The sequence below is a fragment of the Lampetra fluviatilis genome, unplaced genomic scaffold (assembly GCF_964198595.1).
Source record: "Lampetra fluviatilis unplaced genomic scaffold, kcLamFluv1.1 SCAFFOLD_654, whole genome shotgun sequence".
Taxonomy (NCBI): Eukaryota; Metazoa; Chordata; class Hyperoartia; order Petromyzontiformes; family Petromyzontidae; genus Lampetra; species Lampetra fluviatilis.
This window is the reverse complement of record NW_027620868.1, coordinates 25,001-49,032: the sequence shown is the minus strand read 5'-3', so window position 1 is coordinate 49,032 and position 24,032 is coordinate 25,001. Positions and strand designations below refer to the sequence as shown.

At 54.5% G+C, this 24,032-nt stretch overlaps 1 protein-coding gene across 2 annotated transcripts in view; it reads left to right on the top strand.

The window, feature by feature from the left end:
• CDIPT (CDP-diacylglycerol--inositol 3-phosphatidyltransferase) overlaps positions 1–23,617 on the top strand; it is a 28,861-nt gene extending 5,244 nt beyond the window's left edge. Inside the window, exons 2-6 of one of the 2 annotated variants that reach the window (XM_078884959.1) lie at positions 9,361–9,495; positions 12,504–12,657; positions 15,041–15,122; positions 20,304–20,385; positions 21,744–23,617. In XM_078884959.1, the coding sequence (XP_078741085.1) occupies positions 9,361–9,495; positions 12,504–12,657; positions 15,041–15,122; positions 20,304–20,385; positions 21,744–21,889 (599 nt within the window). In that variant the 3' untranslated portion in view covers positions 21,890–23,617. Of the gene's footprint in view, positions 1–9,360; positions 9,496–11,282; positions 11,413–12,503; positions 12,658–15,040; positions 15,123–20,303; positions 20,386–21,743 lie in introns of those variants that run through there. The other variant, XM_078884957.1, reaches the window with a different exon arrangement.
• The last annotated feature ends 415 nt before the right edge of the window (positions 23,618–24,032 follow it).

Here is a 24,032-nt window from a genome sequence, read left to right as displayed (position 1 = left end):
GTCTGTGTGTGTGTGGTGAGTCTGTGTGGTGAGTCTGTGTGTGGTGAGTCTGTGTGGTGAGTCTGTCTGTGTGTGGTGAGTGGTGAGTCTGTGTGTGGTGAGTGGTGAGTCTGTGTGGTGAGTCTGTGTGGTGAGTCTGTGTGTGTGTGGTGTGTGGTGAGTCTGTGTGGTGAGTGGTGAGTCTGTGTGTGTGTGGTGAGTCTGTGTGGTGAGTCTGTGTGGTGAGTCTGTGTGTGTGTGGTGAGTCTGTGTGGTGAGTGGTGAGTCTGTGTGGTGAGTCTGTGTGGTGAGTCTGTGTGTGTGTGGTGAGTCTGTGTGGTGAGTCTGTGTGGTGAGTCTGTGTGTGTGTGGTGAGTGGTGAGTCTGTGTGTGTGTGGTGAGTCTGTGTGGTGAGTGGTGAGTCTGTGTGGTGAGTCTGTGTGGTGAGTCTGTGTGTGTGTGTGGTGAGTCTGTGTGTGTGTGGTGAGTCTGTGTGTGTGTGGTGAGTCTGTGTGGTGAGTCTGTGTGTGTGTGGTGAGTGGTGAGTCTGTGTGGTGAGTGGTGAGTCTGTGTGTGTGTGGTGAGTCTGTGTGTGGTGAGTCTGTGTGGTGAGTCTGTGTGGTGAGTGGTGAGTCTGTGTGGTGAGTGGTGAGTCTGTGTGTGTGTGGTGAGTCTGTGTGGTGAGTCTGTGTGGTGAGTGGTGAGTCTGTGTGGTGAGTGGTGAGTCTGTGTGTGTGTGGTGAGTCTGTGTGGTGAGTCTGTGTGTGTGTGGTGAGTCTGTGTGGTGAGTCTGTGTGGTGAGTCTGTGTGTGTGTGGTGAGTCTGTGTGTGGTGAGTCTGTGTGGTGAGTCTGTGTGTGGTGAGTGGTGAGTCTGTGTGGTGAGTGTGTGTGGTGAGTCTGTGTGTGTGTGGTGAGTCTGTGTGGTGAGTGTGTGTGGTGAGTCTGTGTGTGTGTGGTGAGTCTGTGTGGTGAGTCTGTGTGGTGAGTCTGTGTGTGTGTGGTGAGTCTGTGTGGTCAGTCTGTGTGGTGAGTCTGTGTGTGTGTGGTGAGTCTGTGTGGTGAGTCTGTGTGTGTGTGTGGTGAGTCTGTGTGGTGAGTCTGTGTGGTGAGTCTGTGTGGTGAGTCTGTGTGTGTTTGTGGTGAGTCTGTGTGTGGTGAGTCTGTGTGTGTGTGTGGTGAGTCTGTGTGTGTGTGGTGAGTCTGTGTGGTGAGTCTGTGTGGTGAGTCTGTGTGTGTGTGGTGAGTCTGTGTGGTGAGTGGTGAGTCTGTGTGTGTGTGGTGAGTCTGTGTGGTGAGTCTGTGTGGTGAGTCTGTGTGTGTGTGTGGTGAGTCTGTGTGGTGAGTCTGTGTGTGTGTGGTGAGTCTGTGTGGTGAGTCTGTGTGGTGAGTCTGTGTGTGTGTGGTGAGTCTGTGTGGTGAGTCTGTGTGTGTGTGGTGAGTCTGTGTGGTGAGTCTGTGTGGTGAGTCTGTGTGTGTGTGGTGAGTCTGTGTGGTGAGTCTGTGTGGTGAGTCTGTGTGGTGAGTCTGTGTGGTGAGTCTGTGTGTGTGTGGTGAGTCTGTGTGGTGAGTCTGTGTGGTGAGTCTGTGTGGTGAGTCTGTGTGTGTGTGTGGTGAGTCTGTGTGGTGAGTCTGTGTGTGTGTGGTGAGTCTGTGTGGTGAGTCTGTGTGGTGAGTCTGTGTGGTGAGTCTGTGTGTGTGTGGTGAGTCTGTGTGGTGAGTCTGTGTGTGTGTGTGGTGAGTCTGTGTGGTGAGTCTGTGTGTGTGTGGTGAGTCTGTGTGGTGAGTCTGTGTGTGTGTGTGGTGAATCTGTGTGGTGAGTCTGTCTGTGTGTGGTGAGTCTGTGTGGTGAGTCTGTGTGTGTGTGGTGAGTCTGTGTGGTGAGTCTGTGTGGTGAGTCTGTGTGGTGAGTCTGTGTGGTGAGTCTGTGTGTGTGTGGTGAGTCTGTGTGGTGAGTCTGTGTGTGTGTGGTGAGTCTGTGTGGTGAGTCTGTGTGTGTGTGTGGTGAATCTGTGTGGTGAGTCTGTCTGTGTGTGGTGAGTGGTGAGTCTGTGTGGTGAGTCTGTGTGGTGAGTCTGTGTGGTGAGTCTGTGTGGTGAGTCTGTGTGGTGAGTCTGTGTGTGTGTGTGGTGAGTCTGTGTGTGTGTGGTGAGTCTGTGTGGTGAGTCTGTGTGGTGAGTCTGTGTGTGTGTGGTGAGTCTGTGTGGTGAGTGGTGAGTCTGTGTGTGTGTGGTGAGTGTGTGGTGAGTCTGTGTGGTGAGTCTGTGTGGTGAGTCTGTGTGGTGAGTCTGTGTGTGTGTGGTGAGTCTGTGTGGTGAGTGGTGAGTCTGTGTGGTGAGTCTGTGTGTGTGTGGTGAGTCTGTGTGGTGAGTCTGTGTGGTGAGTCTGTGTGGTGAGTCTGTGTGTGTGTGGTGAGTCTGTGTGGTGAGTCTGTGTGTGTGTGGTGAGTCTGTGTGGTGAGTCTGTGTGTGTGTGGTGAGTCTGTGTGGTGAGTGTGTGTGTGTGGTGAGTCTGTGTGGTGAGTCTGTGTGGTGAGTCTGTGTGTGTGTGTGGTGAGTCTGTGTGTGTGTGTGGTGAGTCTGTGTGTGTGTGGTGAGTCTGTGTGGTGAGTCTGTGTGGTGAGTCTGTGTGTGTGTGGTGAGTCTGTGTGGTGAGTCTGTGTGGTGAGTCTGTGTGTGTGTGTGGTGAGTCTGTGTGTGGTGAGTCTGTGTGGTGAGTCTGTGTGTGTGTGGTGAGTCTGTGTGGTGAGTCTGTGTGGTGAGTCTGTGTGTGTGTGTGGTGAGTCTGTGTGTGGTGAGTCTGTGTGTGTGTGTGGTGAGTCTGTGAGTCTGTGTGGTGAGTCTGTGTGTGTGTGTGGTGAGTCTGTGTGGTGAGTCTGTGTGGTGAGTCTGTGTGTGTGTGGTGAGTCTGTGTGTGTGTGTGGTGAGTCTGTGTGTGGTGAGTCTGTGTGTGTGTGGTGAGTCTGTGTGTGTGTGGTGAGTCTGTGTGTGGTGAGTCTGTGTGTGTGTGTGGTGAGTCTGTGTGTGTGTGTGGTGAGTCTGTGTGTGGTGAGTCTGTGTGTGTGTGTGGTGAGTCTGTGTGTGGTGAGTCTGTGTGTGTGTGTGGTGAGTCTGTGTGTGTGTGTGTGGTGAGTCTGTGTGTGGTGAGTCTGTGTGTGTGTGTGGTGAGTCTGTGTGGTGAGTGGTGAGTCTGTGTGTGTGTGTGGTGAGTCTGTGTGTGTGTGTGGTGAGTCTGTGTGTGGTGAGTCTGTGTGGTGAGTCTGTGTGTCTGTGTGTGTGTGTGTGTGGTGAGTCTGTGTGTGTGTGTGGTGAGTGGTGAGTCTGTGTGGTGAGTCTGTGTGTGAGTGGTGAGTCTGTGTGTGTGTGTGCAAACGGGTACGGGTACCCGTTCCCTACCCGTACCCTACCTGAAATGAGTGACAAACGGTGACTCACCAGTGACTCACGGCCTACCCGTACCCGTACCCGGCCGCACCAGGGTCGCAAACGGCTACCCGTACCTGGCCGGGTACGGGTAGCCGGGTATCGGGTAGGGTACGGGTATTGGGTAGGGTACGGGTACGGGTAGGGTACGGGTATCGGGTAGGGTACGGGTATCGGGTAGGGTACGGGTATCGGGTATCGGGTACGGGTAGGGTGCGGGTATCGGGTAGGGTACGGGTATCTGGTAGGGTACGGGTAGGGTACGGGTATCTGGTAGGGTACGGGTATCGGGTAGGGTACTGGTATCGGGTAGGGTACGGGTATCGGGTAGGGTACGGGTATCGGGTAGGGTACGGGTAGGGTACGGGTATCGGGTAGGGTACGGGTACGGGTAGGGTACGGGTATCAGGTAGGGTACGGGTACGGGTAGGGTACGGGTATCGGGTAGGGTACGGGTATCGGGTAGGGTACGGGTATCGGGTACCCGATTGCGACCTCTGGGATGAAGCCACGTTGCAGGCGCGGGTGGGTTGATTCTAGGAACTTGAATTGTGAGAAGAGACAAGACGTTGGGAAATGAGTGACAATCGGCGACTCACCAGTGACTCACGGCCTACCCGTACCCGGCCGCACCAGGGTCGCAAACGGGTACACGTACCCGGCCGGGTACGGGTAGCCGGGTATCGGGTAGGGTACGGGTATCGGGTACCCGGTTGCGACCTCTGCACCAGGTTTCTAAGCCCGGTGGGTCTTGGGTCTTGAGGCTGCGACTGGCCCCGATCGGCCGGGGAACTGCCCTTTTATCCCTCTTTCCCATCGAGGAGTGGGGTTGTGTGGGCTCCCAGGTAGCCCACAGAACCCACACAACCCCTCTGTTGGTGGCACCAAGGAGCTCAGCTGTCTGGGTTGTCTGTGATCCTACAGCCGGCACCTGAGGGCTTATCTGTTTAGGATCCTAAAGCCGGCACCTGAGGGCTTATCTGTTTAGGATCCTAAAGCCGGCACCTGAGGGCTTATCTGTCTGTGATCCTACAGACCGGCACCTGAGGGCTTATCTGTTTAGGATCCTAAAGCCGGCACCTGAGGGCTTATCTGTCTGTGATCCTACAGACCGGCACCTGAGGGCTTATCTGTTTAGGATCCTAAAGCCGGCACCTGAGGGCTTATCTGTCTGTGATCCTACAGCCGGCACTGAGGGCTTATCTGTCTGTGATCCTACAGCCGGCACCTGAGGGCTTATCTGTCTGTGATCCTACAGCCGGCACCTGAGGGCTTATCTGTCTGTGATCCTACAGCCGGCACCGAGGGCTTATCTGTCTGTGATCCTACAGCCGGCACCTGAGGGCTTATCTGTCTGTGATCCTACAGCCGGCACCTGAGGGCTTATCTGTCTGTGATCCTACAACCCGGCACTGAGGGCTTATCTGTCTGTGATCCTACAGCCGGCACCTGAGGGCTTATCTGTCTGTGATCCTACAGCCGGCACCTGAGGGCTTATCTGTCTGTGATCCTACAGCCGGCACCTGAGGGCTTATCTGTCTGTGATCCTACAGACCGGCACCTGAGGGCTTATCTGTCTGTGATCCTACAGCCGGCACCTGAGGGCTTATCTGTCTGTGATCCTACAGCCGGCACCTGAGGGCTTATCTGTCTGTGATCCTACAGACCGGCACCTGAGGGCTTATCTGTCTGTGATCCTACAGCCGGCACCTGAGGGCTTATCTGTCTGTGATCCTACAACCCGGCACTGAGGGCTTATCTGTCTGTGATCCTACAGCCGGCACCTGAGGGCTTATCTGTCTGTGATCCTACAGCCGGCACCTGAGGGCTTATCTGTCTGTGATCCTACAGCCGGCACTGAGGGCTTATCTGTCTGTGATCCTACAGCCGGCACCTGAGGGCTTATCTGTCTGTGATCCTACAGACCGGCACCTGAGGGCTTATCTGTCTGTGATCCTACAGCCGGCACCTGAGGGCTTATCTGTCTGTGATCCTACAGCCGGCACCGAGGGCTTATCTGTCTGTGATCCTACAGCCGGCACCGAGGGCTTATCTGTCTGTGATCCTACAGACCGGCACTTGAGGGCTTATCTGTCTGTGATCCTACAGCCGGCACCTGAGGGCTTATCTGTCTGTGATCCTACAGCCGGCACCTGAGGGCTTATCTGTCTGTGATCCTACAGACCGGCACCTGAGGGCTTATCTGTCTGTGATCCTACAGCCCGGCACCTGAGGGCTTATCTGTCTGTGATCCTACAGCCGGCACCGAGGGCTTATCTGTCTGTGATCCTACAGCCGGCACCGAGGGTTTATCTGTCTGTGATCCTACAGCCGGCACCTGAGGGCTTATCTGTCTGTGATCCTACAGCCCGGCACCTGAGGGCTTATCTGTCTGTGATCCTACAGCCGGCACCTGAGGGCTTATCTGTCTGTGATCCTACATCCCGGCACCTGAGGGCTTATCTGTCTGTGATCCTACAGCCGGCACCTGAGGGCTTATCTGTCTGTGATCCTACAGCCGGCACCTGAGGGCTTATCTGTCTGTGATCCTACAGCCGGCACCTGAGGGCTTATCTGTCTGTGATCCTACAGCCGGCACCGAGGGCTTATCTGTCTGTGATCCTACAGCCGGCACCTGAGGGCTTATCTGTCTGTGATCCTACAGCCGGCACCGAGGGCTTATCTGTCTGTGATCCTACAGCCGGCACCTGAGGGCTTATCTGTCTGTGATCCTACAGCCGGCACCGAGGGCTTATCTGTCTGTGATCCTACAGCCGGCACCTGAGGGCTTATCTGTCTGTGATCCTACAGCCGGCACAGAGGGCTTATCTGTCTGTGATCCTACAGCCGGCACCTGAGGGCTTATCTGTCTGTGATCCTACAGCCGGCACCGAGGGCTTATCTGTCTGTGATCCTACAGCCGGCACCTGAGGGCTTATCTGTCTGTGATCCTACAGCCGGCACCTGAGGGCTTATCTGTCTGTGATCCTACAGCCGGCACCGAGGGCTTATCTGTCTGTGATCCTACAGCCGGCACCTGAGGGCTTATCTGTCTGTGATCCTACAGCCGGCACCTGAGGTCTTATCTGTCTGTGATCCTACAGCCGGCACCTGAGGGCTTGAGGGCTTATCTGTCTGTGATCCTACATCCCGGCACCTGAGGGCTTATCTGTCTGTGATCCTACAACCCGGCACTGAGGGCTTATCTGTCTGTGATCCTACAGCCGGCACCTGAGGGCTTATCTGTCTGTGATCCTACAGCCGGCACCTGAGGGCTTATCTGTCTGTGATCCTACAGCCAGCACCTGAGGGCTTATCTGTCTGTGATCCTACAGACCGGCACCTGAGGGCTTATCTGTCTGTGATCCTACAGCCGGCACCTGAGGGCTTATCTGTCTGTGATCCTACAGCCGGCACCGAGGGCTTATCTGTCTGTGATCCTACAGACCGGCACCTGAGGGCTTATCTGTCTGTGATCCTACAGCCGGCACCTGAGGGCTTATCTGTCTGTGATCCTACAGCCGGCACCTGAGGGCTTATCTGTCTGTGATCCTACAGACCGGCACCTGAGGGCTTATCTGTCTGTGATCCTACAGCCGGCACCTGAGGGCTTATCTGTCTGTGATCCTACAACCCGGCACTGAGGGCTTATCTGTCTGTGATCCTACAGCCGGCACCTGAGGGCTTATCTGTCTGTGATCCTACAGCCGGCACCTGAGGGCTTATCTGTCTGTGATCCTACAGCCGGCACTGAGGGCTTATCTGTCTGTGATCCTACAGCCGGCACCTGAGGGCTTATCTGTCTGTGATCCTACAGACCGGCACCTGAGGGCTTATCTGTCTGTGATCCTACAGCCGGCACCTGAGGGCTTATCTGTCTGTGATCCTACAGCCGGCACCGAGGGCTTATCTGTCTGTGATCCTACAGCCGGCACCGAGGGCTTATCTGTCTGTGATCCTACAGACCGGCACCTGAGGGCTTATCTGTCTGTGATCCTACAGCCGGCACCTGAGGGCTTATCTGTCTGTGATCCTACAGCCGGCACCTGAGGGCTTATCTGTCTGTGATCCTACAGACCGGCACCTGAGGGCTTATCTGTCTGTGATCCTACAGCCCGGCACCTGAGGGCTTATCTGTCTGTGATCCTACAGCCGGCACCGAGGGCTTATCTGTCTGTGATCCTACAGCCGGCACCGAGGGTTTATCTGTCTGTGATCCTACAGCCGGCACCTGAGGGCTTATCTGTCTGTGATCCTACAGCCCGGCACCTGAGGGCTTATCTGTCTGTGATCCTACAGCCGGCACCTGAGGGCTTATCTGTCTGTGATCCTACATCCCGTCACCTGAGGGCTTATCTGTCTGTGATCCTACAGCCGGCACCTGAGGGCTTATCTGTCTGTGATCCTACAGCCGGCACCTGAGGGCTTATCTGTCTGTGATCCTACAGCCGGCACCTGAGGGCTTATCTGTCTGTGATCCTACAGCCGGCACCGAGGGCTTATCTGTCTGTGATCCTACAGCCGGCACCTGAGGGCTTATCTGTCTGTGATCCTACAGCCGGCACCGAGGGCTTATCTGTCTGTGATCCTACAGCCGGCACCTGAGGGCTTATCTGTCTGTGATCCTACAGCCGGCACCTGAGGGCTTATCTGTCTGTGATCCTACAGCCAGCACCGAGGGCTTATCTGTCTGTGATCCTACAGCCGGCACCTGAGGGCTTATCTGTCTGTGATCCTACAGCCGGCACCTGAGGGCTTATCTGTCTGTGATCCTACAGCCGGCACCTGAGGGCTTATCTGTCTGTGATCCTACAGCCGGCACCTGAGGGCTTATCTGTCTGTGATCCTACAGCCGGCACCGAGGGCTTATCTGTCTGTGATCCTACAGCCGGCACCTGAGGGCTTATCTGTCTGTGATCCTACAGCCGGCACCGAGGGCTTATCTGTCTGTGATCCTACAGCCGGCACCTGAGGGCTTATCTGTCTGTGATCCTACAGCCGGCACCTGAGGGCTTATCTGTTTAGGATCCTACAGCCCCCAGCCTCCCACCCACCTTACCGTGTTGGGCTGGCACAGCGCAGAGGTCGCAAACGAGTTTTGATTCCTTACCCGGAACCCTACCCGGTACCCGGCCGGTGATTGTGGTGGTTGTGGTGATTGTGGTTGTGTTTGTTTTGGTGATTGTGGTTGTTGTGGTGGTGGTTGTGGTGTTGTGGTGGTTGTGGTGTTGTGTTGATGATTGCGGTGGTGGTTATGGTGGTGGTTGTTGTGTTGGTGATTGTGGTTGTTGTGGTGGTTGTTGTTGTGGTGGTTGTGTTGGTGATTGTGGTTGTTGTGGTGGTTGTTGTGGTGGTTGTTGTTGTGGTGGTTGTGTTGGTGATTGTGGTTGCTGTGGTGGTTGTTGTTGTGGTGGTTGTGTTGGTGATTGTGGTTGTTGTGGTGGTTGTGTTGGTGATTGTGGTTGTTGTGGTGGTTGTGTTGGTGATTGTGGTTGTGGTGGTGGTTGTTGTTGTGGTTGTTGTGGTGGTTGTGTTGGTGATTGTGGTTGTTGTGGTGGTTGTGGTGGTTGTTGTGGTGATTGTGTTTGTTGTGGTGGTTGTTGTGGTGATTGTGGTGGTTGTGGTGGTTGTTGTGGTGATTGTGTTTGTTGTGGTGGTTGTGGTGGTGATTGTGGTTGTTTTGGTGGTTGTGGTGGTTGTGTTGGTGATTGTGGTTGTTGTGGTTGTTGTGGTGATTGTGGTGGTTGTGGTGGTTGTGTTGGTGATTGTGGTTGTTGTGGTGATTGTTGTTGTGTTTGTTGTGGTGGTTGTTGTGGTTGTGGTGGTGGTTGTGGTGATTGTGTCGGTGATTGTGGTTGTTGTGTTGATTGTTGTTGTGATTGTTGTTTGTCGTGGTGATTGTGGTGGTGGTTGTTGTGTTTGTTGTCGTGATTGTTGTTGTGGTTGTTGTGGTGGTGCCAGGCTACGTGCGCGTGGCTCTGGCTCTCGCTGCCTTTGCCGCAATGCCGTGGAGCCCCGTGGCGGCCACAGGCCTCTACCTGAGCAGCGCCCTGCTGGACGCAGTGGACGGATACGCCGCACGAACACTCAGCCAGAGTGAGTCACACTCACACTAACTAGCACACTAACACACTAACTAACACTAACACACTAACACACTAACTAACTAGCACACTAAGACACTGCGGCCTCTACCTGAGCAGCGCCCTGCTGGACGCAGTGGACGGATACGCCGCACGAACACTCAGCCAGAGTGAGTTACACTCACACACTAACTAGCACACTCACACACTAACTAGCACACTAACACACACACACTAACTAGCACTAACACACTAACTAGCTCACTAACACACTAACACACTAACACACACACTAGCACACTAGCACACACACTAACTAGCACACTAACACACCTACTAACTAGCACACACACTAACTAGCTCACTAACACACTAACACACTAACACACTAACTAGCACACTAACACACTAACACATACACACTAACTAGCACACTAACACACACACACTAACTAGCACACTAACACACACACTAACACACTAACACACTAACTAGCTCACTAACACACTAACACATACACACTAACTAGCACACTAACACACACACACTAACTAGCACTAACACACTAACTAGCTCACTAACACACTAACACATACACACTAACTAGCACACTAACACACACACACTAACTAGCACTAACACACTAACTAGCTCACTAACACACTAACACACTAACACACACACTAGCACACTAGCACACACACTAACTAGCACACTAACACACCTACTAACTAGCACACACACTAACTAGCTCACTAACACACTAACACACTAACACACTAACTAGCACACTAACACACTAACACATACACACTAACTAGCACACTAACACACACACACTAACTAGCACACTAACACACACACTAACACACTAACACACTAACTAGCTCACTAACACACTAACACATACACACTAACTAGCACACTAACACACACACACTAACTAGCACTAACACACTAACTAGCTCACTAACACACTAACACATACACACTAACTAGCACACTAACACACACACACTAACTAGCACTAACACACTAACTAGCTCACTAACACACTAACACATACACACTAACTAGCACACTAACACATACACACTAACTAGCACACTCACACACTAACACACACACACTAACTAGCACTAACACACTAACTACCTCACTAACACACTAACACACACACACTAACTAGCACACTAACACATACACACTAACTAGCACACTCACACACTAACACACACACTAACTAGCACACTAACACATACACACTAACTAGCACTCACACTAACACACTAACTAACTAGCACACTAACACACACACTAACACACTAACACACTAACACACTAACACACTAACACACTAAGACACTGCGGCCTCTACCTGAGCAGCGCCCTGCTGGACGCAGTGGACGGATACGCCGCACGAACACTCAGCCAGAGTGAGTCACACTCACACACTAACTAGCACACTAACACACTAACACACTAACTAGCACACTAACACACTAACACACTAACTAGCACACTAACACACTAGCACACTAACTAGCTCACTAACACACTAACTAGCTCACTAACACACTAACACACTAACTAACACTAACACACTAACACACTAACTAACACTAACACACTAACACACTAACTAACACACTAGCACACTAACACACTAACACACTAACTAACTAACACACTAACACACTAACTAACACTAACTAACACACTAACACACTAACACACACACTAACTAGCACACTAACACATACACACTAACTAGCACTCACACTAACACACTAACTAACTAGCACACACACTAACACACTAACACACTAACACACTAACACACTAACACACTAAGACACTGCGGCCTCTACCTGAGCAGCGCCCTGCTGGACGCAGTGGACGGATACGCCGCACGAACACTCAGCCAGAGTGAGTTACACTCACACACTAACTAGCACACTCACACACTAACTAGCACACTAACACACTAACTAACTAACTAGCACACTAACACACTAACTAGCACACTAACACACTAACACACTAACACACTAACACACTAACACACTAACTAGCACACTAACACACTAACTAGCTCACTAACACACTAACACACTAACTAGCACACTAACACACTAACTAGCACACTAACACACTAACTAACTAACTAGCACACTAACACACTAACTAACACTAACACACTAACACACTAACTAACACACTAGCACACTAACACACTAACACACTAACTAACTAACACACTAACACACTAACTAACTAGCACACTAACACACTAACACACTAACACACTAACTAGCACACTAACACACTAACTAACACACTCACTAACACACTAACACACTAACTAGCACACTAACACACTAACACACTAACACACTAACTAGCACACTAACACACTAACACACTAACACACTAACTAGCACACTAACACACTAACACACTAACTAACACACTCACTAACACACTAACACACTAACTAGCACACTAACACACTAACACACTAACTAGCACACTAACACACACACTAACTAACACACTCACTAACACACTAACACACGCCATGCTGGACATGCTGACTGACCGCTGTGTGTGTCTGTGTGTGTGTGTCTGTGTGTGTCTGTGTGTGTCTGTGTGTGTGTGTCTGTGTGTGTGTGTCTGTGTGTGTGTGTGTGTCTGTGTGTGTGTGTGTCTGTGTGTGTGTGTGTCTGTGTGTGTGTGTGTGTCTGTGTGTGTGTCTGTGTGTGTCTGTGTGTGTGTGTGTCTGTGTGTGTGTGTGTGTCTGTGTGTGTGTGTGTGTCTGTGTGTGTGTGTCTGTGTGTGTGTGTCTGTGTGTGTGTCTGTGTGTGTGTGTGTGTCTGTGTGTGTGTGTCTGTGTGTGTGTCTGTGTGTGTGTGTGTGTGTCTGTGTGTGTGTCTGTGTGTGTCTGTGTGTGTGTGTGGGTCTGTGTGTGTCTGTGTGTGTGTCTGTGTGTGTGTGTGTGTGTCTGTCTGTGTGTGCAGGCTCTAAGTTTGGCGCCATGCTGGACATGCTGACTGACCGTTGCACCACCATGTGTCTGCTGGTCAACCTGTCGCTGCTCTACCCGCGCTGCGCGCTGCTCTTCCAGGTGAGCATGGCGCTGGACGTGTCAAGCCACTGGATGCACCTGCACAGGTGGGTAGTGTACACACTCGCTCACTCGCCCGCTCGCTCACTCGCTCACTCGCTCGCTCGCTCACTCACTCACCTGCTCACTCGCTCACTCACTCGCTCATTCGCTCACTCACTCGCTCACTCGCCCGCTCGCTCACTCGCTCACTCGCTCGCTCGCTCACTCACTCACCTGCTCACTCGCTCACTCACTCGCTCATTCGCTCACTCACTCGCTCACTCGCCCGCTCGCTCACTCGCTCACTCGCTCGCTCGCTCACTCACTCACCTGCTCACTCGCTCACTCACTCGCTCATTCGCTCACTCACTCGCTCACTCGCCCGCTCGCTCACTCGCTCACTCGCTCGCTCGCTCACTCACTCGCTCACTCGCCCGCTCGCTCACTCGCTCACTCGCACGCTCGCTCACTCACTCGCTCACTCGCCCGCTCGCTCACTCGCTCACTCGCTCATTCGCTCACTCACTCGCTCACTCGCCCGCTCGCTCACTCGCTCACTCGCTCGCTCGCTCACTCACTCACCTGCTCACTCGCTCACTCACTCACTCGCTCATTCGCTCACTCACTCGCTCACTCGCCCCGCTCGCTCACTCGCTCACTCGCTCGCTCGCTCACTCACTCACCTGCTCACTTCGCTCACTCACTCGCTCGCTTCGCTCACTCACTCGCTCACTCGCCCGCTCGCTCGCTCACTCGCTCGCTCACTCGCCCGCTCGCTCACTCGCCCACTCGCTCGCTCACTTCGCTCGCTCACTCGCCCGCTCGCTCGCTCACTCGCTCACTTCGCTCGCTCGCTCACTCACTCACCTGCTCACTCGCTCACTCACTCGCTCATTCGCTCACTCACTCGCTCACTCGCCCACTTCGCTCGCTCGCTCACTCACTCGCTCACTCGCCCGCTCGCTCACTCGCTCACTTCGCTCGCTCGCTCACTCACTCACCTGCTCACTCGCTCACTCACTCGCTCGCTTCGCTCACTCACTCGCTCACTCGCCCGCTCGCTCGCTCACTCGCTCACTCGCCCGCTCGCTCACTCGCTCACTCGCTCGCTCGCTCACTCACTCACCTGCTCACTCGCTCACTTCGCTCGCTCGCTCACTCACTCGCTCACTCGCCCGCTCGCTCGCTCGCTCACTCGCTCGCTCACTCGCCCGCTCGCTCGCTCGCTCGCTCACTCACTCGCTCACTCGCTCACTTGCTCACTCACTCACTCGCCTGCTTACTCACTCACTCACTCGCTCACTCACCCGCTTACTCACTCGCTCACTCACTCACCCACTCACTCACTCACCCACCCACCCACCCACCAAACCACCCACTCACCCACTTACCCACTCACCCACACACTCACCCACTCACCCACCCACCCACTCACCCACCCACTCACTCACTCACTCACCCACCCACTCACCCACCCACCCACTCACTCACTCACTCACTCACCCAACCACCCACCCACCAAACCACCCACTCACCCACTTACCCACTCACCCACCCACTCATCCACTCACCCACCCACCAAACCACCCACTCACCCACTCACCCACTCACCCACCCACCCACTCACCCACCCACTCACCCACCCACTCACCCACCCACTCACCCACCCACTCACCCACTCACCCAAAGGCGGCCGGGAAGGGTGGGTGCGGTGAATTGGTGAGTGGGCGGGTGAGCGAGCGAGCGGGTTGGTGGGTGAGTGAGTGGGTGAGTGAGTGGGTTGGTGGGTGGGTGAGTGAGTGAGTGGGTGGATGTTTGGTGGGTGGGTGGGTAAGTGGGTGACTGAGTGAGTGAGTGGGTGAGTGTTTGGTGAGTGGCTGTACCATTTAATTAATTATTAACACCCCCACGACGTTTGCTGCAGCTCCATCCTGACGGGCTCCGCGAGCCACAAATCTGGGGGCGGGCGAGTGAGTGGGTGACTGAGCGAGTGAGTGGGTGGGTGAGTGAGTGTGTGAGTGGGTGAGTGGGTGAGTGAGTGAGCGAGTGAGTGGGTGACTGAGTGAGTGACTGAGTGAGTGGGTGGGTGAGTGGTTGAGTGGGTGGGTGACTGAGCGAGTGAGCGACTGAGCGAGTGACTGAGCGAGTGAGCGAGCGAGTGAGTGGGTGACTGAGTGAGTGGGTGGGTGAGTGGTTGAGTGGGTGGGTGACTGAGCGAGTGAGCGACTGAGCGAGCGAGTGACTGAGCGAGTGAGCGAGTGACTGAGCGAGTGAGCGAGTGACTGAGCGAGTGAGCGAGTGACTGAGCGAGTGAGCGACTGAGCGAGTGAGCGAGCGAGTGAGCGAGTGACTGAGCGAGTGAGCGAGTGAGCGAGTGAGTGGGTGAGTGTTTGGTGGATAGCTGCACTATTTAATTAATTATTAACACCACCACGACGTCTGCTGCAGCTCCATCCTGACGGGCTCCGCGAGCCACAAGTCTGTGGGCCCGGCCTCCAGCCCCATCCTGCAGCTGTACTACACCTCGCGGGTGAGAGGCACGGTCCTCCCACTCACCACCAGCTCACCACACTCACCACGCTCACCACACTCACCACGCTCACCACACTCACCAGACTCACTCACCACCACGCTCACTCACCACCTGTACTACACCTCGCGGGTGAGAGGCACGGTCCTCCCACTCACCACCAGCTCACCACACTCACCACGCTCACCACACTCACCACGCTCACCACACTCACCAGACTCACTCACCACCACGCTCACTCACCACCTGTACTACACCTCGCGGGTGAGAGGCACGGTCCTCCCACTCACCACCAGCTCACCACACTCACCACGCTCACCACACTCACCAGACTCACTCACCACCACGCTCACTCACCACCTGTACTACACCTCACGGGTGAGAGGCACGGTCCTCCCACTCACCACCAGCTCACCACCACCACCTCACCACCTCACCACCACGCTCACCACCACGCTCACTAGACTCACCACCACCAGCTCACCACCACGCTCACCACACTCACCACGCTCACTCACCACACTCACCACCAGCTCACTAGACTCACCACCAGCTCACCACCACGCTCACCACACTCACCACGCTCACTCATCACGCTCACCACCAGCTCACTAGACTCACCACCACCACCTCACCACCACGCTCACCACATGCTCACCACGCTCACTCACCACTACGCTCATCACACTCACCACCACCACGCTCACCACCAGCTCACCACACTCACCAGACTCACTACGCTCACCAGACTCACTCACCACGCTCACTCACCACGCTCACTCACCACTACGCTCACCACACTCACCACCACACTCACCACCTGTACTACACCTCACGGGTGAGAGGCACGGTCCTCCCACTCACCACCAGCTCACCACCACCACCACCTCACCACCACACTCACCACCACCACCACCACCTCACCACCACCTCACCACCACGCTCACCACCACGCTCACCACCACGCTCACCACACTCACTCACCACGCTCACTCACCACCAGCTCATCACACTCACCACCACTACGCTCACCACCAGCTCACCACCACCACCTCACCACCACCTCACCACCACGCTCACCACCACGCTCACCACACTCACTCACCACGCTCACTCACCACCAGCTCATCACACTCACCACCACTACGCTCACCACCAGCTCACCACCACCACCTCACCACCACCTCACCACCACGCTCACCACCACGCTCACCACACTCACTCACCACGCTCACTCACCACCAGCTCATCACACTCACCACCACTACGCTCACCACCAGCTCACCACCACCACCTCACCACCACGCTCACCACACTCACCACGCTCACTCACCACCAGCTCACTAGACTCACCACCACCACCTCAGCACCACGCTCACTCACCACGCTCACTCACCACCAGCTCATCACACTCACCACCAGCTCACCACACTCACCAGACTCACTACGCTCACCAGACTCACTCACCACGCTCACTCACCACGCTCACTCACCACGCTCACCAGACTCACCACCACCACCTCACCACGCTCACCACGCTCACCACGCTCACTCACCACGCTCACTCACCACCAGCTCATCACACTCACCACACTCACCAGACTCACTACGCTCACCAGACTCACTCACCACGCTCACTCACCACGCTCACTCACCACGCTCACCAGACTCACCAGACTCACCACCACGCTCACTCACCACCAGCTCATCACACTCACCACGCTCACCACGCTCACCACCACGCTCACCACACTCACCAGCTCACCACCACGCTCACCACCACCTCACCAGACTCACCACGCTCACTCACCACGCTCACCACCAGCTCACCACACTCACCAGACTCACCACCACGCTCACTCACCACCAGCTCACCACGCTCACCACGCTCACCACGCTCACCACCACGCTCACCACACTCACCAGCTCACCACCACGCTCACCACCAGCTCACCACACTCACTAGACTCACCACCACGCTCACTCACCACCAGCTCACCACGCTCACCACGCTCACCACGCTCACTACCACGCTCACCACACTCACCAGCTCACCACCACGCTCACCACCAGCTCACCAGACTCACCACGCTCACTCACCACGCTCACCACCAGCTCACCACACTCACCAGACTCACCACCACGCTCACCACCACCTCACCAGACTCACCACGCTCACTCACCACGCTCACCACCAGCTCACCACACTCACCAGACTCACCACCACGCTCACCACCAGCTCACCACACTCACCACGCTCACTCACCACGCTCACCACCAGCTCACCACACTCACCACGCTCACTCACCACGCTCACCACCACGCTCACCACCACCTCACCAGACTCACCACGCTCACTCACCACGCTCACCACCACGCTCAACAGACTCACCACGCTCACTCACCACGCTCACCACCCCGCTCACCACCAGCTCACCACACTCACCACGCTCACTCACCACGCTCACCACCACGCTCAACAGACTCACCACGCTCACTCACCAGCTCACCACCACGCTCACCACCACCTCACCAGACTCACCACGCTCACTCACCACGCTCACCACCAGCTCACCACACTCACCAGACTCACCACCACGCTCACCACCACCTCACCAGACTCACCACGCTCACTCACCACGCTCACCACCAGCTCACCACACTCACCAGACTCACCACCACGCTCACCACCACCTCACCAGACTCACCACGCTCACTCATCACACACCACCAGCTCACCACCAGCTCACCACACTCACCACGCTCACCATTACCTCACCACCACGCTCACCACGCTCACCACCTCGCTAGGCTCACTCACCACGCTCACCACCAGCTCACCACCACCAGCTCATCACACTCACCACCAGCTCACCACCACCACCTCACCACCACGCTCACCACATGCTCACCACCACACTCACCACCACACTCACCACCACACTCACCACCAGCTCACCACCACACTCACCACCACACTCACCACCACACTCACCACCAGCTCACCACCACACTCACCACCACACTCACCACCACACTCACCACCAGCTCACCACCACCACCTCACCACCACGCTCACCACATGCTCACCACCACACTCACCACCACCACACCAGACTCACCACACTCACCACACTCACCACCACCTCACCAGACTCACCACCACCTAACCACACTCACTGATAATGATGATGATGATGTCACTGATGATGACGACATGCTGATGATGATGATGATGTCACTGATGATGACACTGATGGTGATGGCAATGATGATGATGACATTGATGATGACATGATGACGATGATGATGATGATGATGTCACTGATGACGACACATGATGATGTCAATGATGATGTCAATGATGATGATGATGACACTGATGATGATGTCACTGATGATGACGATGATGATGTCACTGATGATGACGATGATGATGTCACTGATGATGACGATGATGGTGATGTCACTAATGATGACGATGATGATGTCACTGCTGATGATGATGACACTGCTGATGATGATGATGTCTCTGATGATGATGATGACACTGCTGATGACGATGATGATGTCACTGATGATGACGACGATGATGATGTCACTGATGATGACGATGATGATGTCACTGATGATGATGATGATGTCACTGATGATGATGTCACTGATGATGATGTCACTGATGATGATGTCACTGATGATGATGTCACTGATAATGATGTCACTGATGATGATGATGTCACTGATGATGATATGCTGATGATGATGTCACTGATGATGACGATGATGATGATGACGTCACTGACGATGACGTCACTGATGATGACATGATGATGATGTCACTGATGATGATGATGATGATGTCACTGATGATGTCACTGATGATGATGATGTCACTGATGATGATGTCACTGATGATGACATGATGATGATGTCACTGATGATGATGATGTCACTGATGATGACGACATGATGATGATGTCACTGATGATGACATGATGATGTCACTGATGATGATGATGTCACTGATGATGACGACATGATGATGATGTCACTGATGATGACGATGATGACATGATGATGATGACGACGTCACCGACGACGACGTCACCGACGACGACGTCACCGACGACGACGTCACCGACGACGACGTCACCGACGACGACGTCACCGACGACGACGTCACCGACGACGACGTCACCGACGACGACGTCACCGACGACGACGTCACCGACGACGACGTCACCGACGACGACGTCACCGACGACGACGTCACCGACGACGACGTCACCGACGACGACGTCACCGACGACGACGTCACCGACGACGACGTCACCGACGACGACGTCACCGACGACGACGTCACCGACGACGACGTCACCGACGACGACGTCACCGACGACGACGTCACCGACGACGACGTCACCGACGACGACGTCACCGACGACGACGTCACCGACGACGACGTCACCGACGACGACGTCACCGACGACGACGTCACCGACGACGACGTCACCGACGACGACGTCACCGACGACGACGTCACCGACGACGACGTCACCGACGACGACGTCACCGACGACGACGTCACCGACGACGACGTCACCGACGACGACGTCACCGACGACGACGTCACCGACGACGACGTCACCGACGACGACGTCACCGACGACGACGTCACCGACGACGACGTCACCGACGACGACGTCACCGACGACGACGTCACCGACGACGACGTCACCGACGACGACGTCACCGACGACGACGTCACCGACGACGACGTCACCGACGACGACGTCACCGACGACGACGTCACCGACGACGACGTCACCGACGACGACGTCACCGACGACGACGTCACCGACGACGACGTCACCGACGACGACGTCACCGACGACGACGTCACCGACGACGACGTCACCGACGACGACGTCACCGACGACGACGTCACCGACGACGACGTCACCGACGACGACGTCACCGACGACGACGTCACCGACGACGACGTCACCGACGACGACGTCACCGACGACGACGTCACCGACGACGACGTCACCGACGACGACGTCACCGACGACGACGTCACCGACGACGACGTCACCGACGACGACGTCACCGACGACGACGTCACCGACGACGACGTCACCGACGACGACGTCACTGATGACGACGACGTTTCCCCAGCCCGTGCTGTTTGTGATGTGTGCCGGCAACGAGCTCTTCTACTGCCTCCTGTACCTCCACCAGCACTGCAGCGGGCCCAGCGGTACGCCACAACCACCACAACCACTAGCACCACTACCACCACAACCACCACAACCACCACAACTACAATCACCACCACAACTACCACCACATCTACCACCACCAGCACTGCAGCGGGCCCAGCGGTACGCCACAACCACCACAACCACTAGCACCACAACCACCACAACCACCACAACCACCACAACTACAATCACCACCACAACTACCACCACATCTACCACCACCAGCACTGCAGCGGGCCCAGCGGTACGCCACAACCACCACCACCACAACTACCACCACAACCACCACAACCACAATCACCACAACCACAATCACCACAACCACCACAACCACAATCACCACAACCACAATCACCACAACTACCACCACCACAACCACCACCACCACAATCATTACAACCACCACCACCACAACCACCACCACAACTACTACCACTACCACCACCATCACCACAACCACCACAACCACAACCACCACGACCACCACCACCACAATCATTACAACCACCACCACCACCACCACAACCACCACCACCACAACCACCACCACAACCACCACAATCACCACAACCACCACCACACAGACACCACACAGTGTTGATGATGATGATGTTGATGGTGCTGCTGGTGATGGTGGTGATGGTGGTGGTGGTGATGGTGGTGGTGGTGATGGTGGTGGTTGTGGTGGTGGTGATGGTGGTGTTGATTGTGGTGGTGGTGGTGATGGTGGTGGTGGTTGTGGTGGTGGTGGTGATGATGGTGATGGTGATTATGTTGTTGATGTTGTTGATGTTGATGGTGACGAGAATTGTATTTTATTATGTTTTAGGTGAAGAATGTTTATGTTGTTGATGATGGTGACGATGGTGACGATGTTGACGATGTTGTTGATGTTGTTGTTGTTTATGTGGTTGTTGTTGTTGTTGACGATGTTGTTGTTGTTGACGTTGTCGATGTTGTTGTTGTGGTTGTTGATGTTGTTGTTGATGTGGTTGTTGTTGATGTGGATGTTGTTGTTGGCGTTGTTGTTGTTGTTGTTGGCGTTGTTGTTGTTGTTGACGATGTTGATGTTGTTGTTGATGTTGTTCTTGTTGTTGTTGTTGGCGTTGTTGTTGTTGTTGACGATGTTGATGTTGTTGTTGATGTTGTTGTTCTTGTTGTTGTTGACGATGTCACCGTAGTGCTGGGGGTGGGTGTGGTGCGGTTTATGATGATGTTGTTGTTGTTGACGGTGACGATGTTGATGTTGTTGTTGTCGATGTTGTTGTTGTTGACGTTGTCGATGTTGTTGTTGTTGTTGTCGATGTTGTTGTTGTTGTTGTTGTCGTTGTTGTTGTCTACCCTGCCACCGTAGTGCTGGGGGTGGGTGCGGTGCCTCTGCTGTTGTTCCTCACCGCCCCCGTCTGCCTCCTCAAGACCCTCATCAGCTGCGTCCACCTGGTCAGCGCCTCGTCACACATCGCAGCCCTGGACGCGCAGGAGCGCAAACGTCGCTCCTGAGACGGTGGTGTCATCATCAGCAGCGTCATCGTCATCATCATCGTCATCATCACCATCAGTGTCATCATCGTCATCATCATCATCATCGTCGTCATCGTCTTCAGTGTCATCATCGTCATCATCATCATCATCGTCATCGTCTTCAGTGTCATCGTCATCGTCATCATCATCATCGTCGTCGTCGGCAGTGTCATCGTCATCAGCAGTGTTATGGTCATTATCATCGTCATCATCATCATCGTCATAAGTGTCATCATCATCATCATCATCGTCGTCGTCATCGTCATCGTCATCATCATCATCGTCGTCGTCGTCGTCATCGTCATCGTCATCATCACCATCAGTGTCATCATCATCATCGTCATCATCACCATCAGTGTCATCATCATCATCGTCGTCATCGTCTTCAGTGTCATCATCGTCATCATCGTCATCATCATCATCATCGTCGTCGGCAGTGTCATCGTCATCAGCAGTGTTATGGTCATTATCATCGTCATCATCATCATCGTCATAAGTGTCATCATCATCATCATCATCATCGTCATCATCATCATCGTCATAAGTGTCATCATCGTCATCGTCATCATCATCATCAGCTGCGTCCACCTGGTCAGCGCCTCATCACACATCGCAGCCCTGGACGCGCAGGAGCGCAAACGTCGCTCCTGAGACGGTGGTGTCATCATCAGCAGCGTCATCGTCATCGTCATCACCATCGTCGTCGTCGTCGTCATCATCATCATCACATCATCGTCACCACCATCAGCATCATCATCAGTGTCATCAGCTGCGTCCACCTGGTCAGCGCCTCGTCACACATCGCAGCCCTGGACGCGCAGGAGCGCAAACCTCGCTCCTGAGAGAGCGGTGTCGTCGTCATCAATGTCATCGTCATCATCATCGTCATCATCATCATCATCAGCAGTGACATCGTCATCATCATCATCATCGTCATCAGTGTCATCGTCATCATCAGCAGTGTCATCATCATCATTATCACATCAGTGTCATCATCGTCATCATCGTTATCAGTGTCATCATCATCAGCAGTGTCATTATCATCGTCATCATCGTCATCATCATCATCAGTGTCATCATCGTAATCATCGTAATCATCGTCATCAGCAGTGTTATGGTCATTATCATCGTCATCATCATCGTCATCATCATCGTCATCATCGTTATCAGTGTCATCATCATCAGCAGTGTCATCATCATCATTATCACATCAGTGTCATCATCGTCATCATCGTTATCAGTGTCATCATCATCAGCAGTGTCATTATCATCGTCATCATCGTCATCATCGTCATCAGTGTCATCATCGTAATCATCGTCATCAGCAGTGTTATGATCATTATCATCGTCATCATCAGTGTCATCATCATCAGTGTCATCATCATCACATCAGTGACGTCATCATCATCACATCAGTGACGTCATCATCATCAGTGTCATCATCGTCACCAGCGTCAAGGGGGCGTGGTCTAGAGAGGAAGGGGGCGTGGTCTAGAGAGCAAGGGGGCGTGGTCTAGAGAGCAAGGGGCGTGGTTTAGAGATCAAGGGAGCGTGGTCTAGAGAGCAGGGGGCGTGGTCTAGAGAGAAAGGGGGCGTGGTCTAGAGAGCAAGGGGGCGTGGTCTAGAGAGCAAGGGGGCGTGGTCTAGAGAGCAAGGGGGCGTGGTCTAGAGAGGAAGGGGGCGTGGTCTAGAGAGCAAAGAGGCGTGGTCTAGAGAGGAAGGGGGCGTGGTCTAGAGAGGAAGGGGGCGTGGTCTAGAGAGGAAGGGGGCGTGGTCTAGAGAGCAATGAGCGTGGTCTAGAGAGGAAGGGGGCGTGGTCTAGAGAGCGAGGGGGCGTGGTCTAGAGAGGAAGGGGGCGTGGTCTAGAGAGGAAGGGGGCGTGGTCTAGAGAGTAAGGGGGCGTGGTCTATAGAGGAAGGGGGCGTGGTCTAGAGAGCAAGGGGGCGTGGTCTAGAGAGCAAGAAGGCGTGGTCTAGAGAGCAAGAAGGCGTGGTCTAGAGAGCAAGGGGCGTGGTCTAGAGAGCAAGGGGCGTGGTCTAGAGAGGAAGGGGGCGTGTTCTAGAGAGGAAGGGGCGTGGTCTAGAGAGGAGGGGGCGTGGTCTAGAGAGGAAGGGGCGTGGTC